At 43.6% G+C, this 1,886-nt stretch overlaps 1 protein-coding gene across 1 annotated transcript in view; it reads left to right on the forward strand.

Annotated features, from left to right (window-relative positions):
* Positions 1-901: 901 nt before the first annotated feature.
* LOC124925405 (probable glucan endo-1,3-beta-glucosidase A6) overlaps positions 902-1,886 on the forward strand; it is a 2,150-nt gene continuing 1,165 nt past the window's right edge. Inside the window, exon 1 of the mRNA XM_047465401.1 lies at positions 902-1,880. Within this exon, the coding sequence (XP_047321357.1) occupies positions 995-1,880 (886 nt within the window). The 5' untranslated portion in view covers positions 902-994. The remainder of the gene's footprint in view (positions 1,881-1,886) is intronic.

Raw genomic sequence — 1,886 nt, forward strand, 5'->3', positions numbered from 1 at the left:
TATTTTGAAATTTCTTTGACTCCAAACCCTCATTTCTTTAATATTATCTAAATTAACTAAGTCAAGTCAAATAATATTTACATGGTAATTTTCTTCATATATATATATAGAGAGAGGAGAGACGTACATGATGACATAATTCACAATAGCAGCTTCAAGTTACAAATATGACGGGATTTTCGGCCACCGTACTCCTCCTCTGTTTCATACTTTCCGCCGCCGTATCTAGTAAGTCCAAAATCTCTATTCTCTTTAGCTTCTTCTTTCTACATCTAAATCTAATCTAATCTAATCTTACTTTATTAACTTCTAATATCCAGCAGGTGCATCATATGCCGTCGCCGGAGCCGGCAACGTGGGCATCTGCTACGGCCAATTGGGAGACAACCTTCCCAGTCCGTCAAAGTCCGTCGAGCTCTTGAAAGCCATGAAGGTGAAGCAAGTCAAACTGTATGATTCTAACCCGGCCATTCTTGTTGATAACAAGATGCCAAAATATATCTTTCTTATTATTCTCAAATAGATTTTTACAACTCTTTTATAAGAAAGCATAGACTCTTTGTATGCTTGACTCCAAACCCTCGTTTCTTTAAGTCAAACAAGTCCATGCATCTAAATTAACTAAATCAAGTCAAGTCAAATAATATTTACATGGTAATTTTCTTCATATATATAGATAGAGAGGAGAGACGTACATGATGACATAATTCACAATAGCTGCTTCAAGTTACAAATATGACGGGATTTTCGGCCACCGTACTCCTCCTCCGTTTCATACTTTCCGCCGCCGTATCTAGTAAGTCCAAAATCTCTATTAATTCTCTTTAGCTGCTTCTTTCTACATCTAAATCTAATCTAATCTTACTTTATTAACTTGTAATTTCCAGCAGGTGTATCATACGCCGCCGCCGGAGCCGGCAATGTCGGCATCTGCTACGGCCAATTGGGAGACAACCTTCCCAGTCCGTCAAAGTCCGTCGAGCTCTTGAAAGCCATGAAGGTGAAGCAAGTCAAACTGTATGATTCTAACCCGGCCATTCTTGGCGCCCTGAGAGGATCCGACATCGAGGTTACGGTCATGGTCCCGAACCAGCTCCCTGTGAGCATCTCCACCAATCAAGCTATCGCAGACGAATGGGTACGGTCCCAAGTCTTACCCTTTTACCCAAAAACAAAGATCCGATACGTTCTCGTCGGAAACGAAATCCTTTCTATCCCCGACCGTAACATCCAGCTCAGCCTCGTCCCGTCGATGTACCGGATTCAGAAATCGCTTGCGAAATTCGGCCTCCTCCGTAAGGTCAGAGTCACTACCTCATTGGCCATGGACGTGCTTCAAGCTTCTTACCCGCCTTCCAATGGAACCTTCCGTGCCGACATCTCCACTCAAATCATTAAACCTATGCTTCAGTTTCTCAAGTACACGAAATCGTCCCTCTTCTTGGATGTATACCCGTATTTCGCTTGGGCATCCAACCCGGTCGACATCAAGCTTGATTACGCCCTGTTATCCTCCGCCAATAACATAAGGGTTAAGGATCCGGGTACGGGGTTAACCTACACCAATCTGCTGGATCAAATGATAGACGCGGTCTACTTTGCCATGAAAAGAATGGGCTACCCGCATGTTGGGATCTTTATAGCGGAAACCGGTTGGCCAAATGGAGGAGATATTGGCCAAACAGGAGGAGCTAATATTAACAATGCCGCAATTTATAACCGGAATGTAATAAAGAAATTCACGGCCATACCGGCCATCGGAACGCCGGCGAAGCCGGGTGTAGTCATTCAGGCACTACTTTTTGCCCTGTACAACGAGAACATGAAAACGGGTATGGGATCGGAGAGGCATTTCGGAGTGTTGTATCCGAACGGGTCAAGTATTT

Source organism: Impatiens glandulifera, chromosome 1 (genome assembly GCF_907164915.1).
Source record: "Impatiens glandulifera chromosome 1, dImpGla2.1, whole genome shotgun sequence".
NCBI classification, from domain to species: Eukaryota; Viridiplantae; Streptophyta; class Magnoliopsida; order Ericales; family Balsaminaceae; genus Impatiens; species Impatiens glandulifera.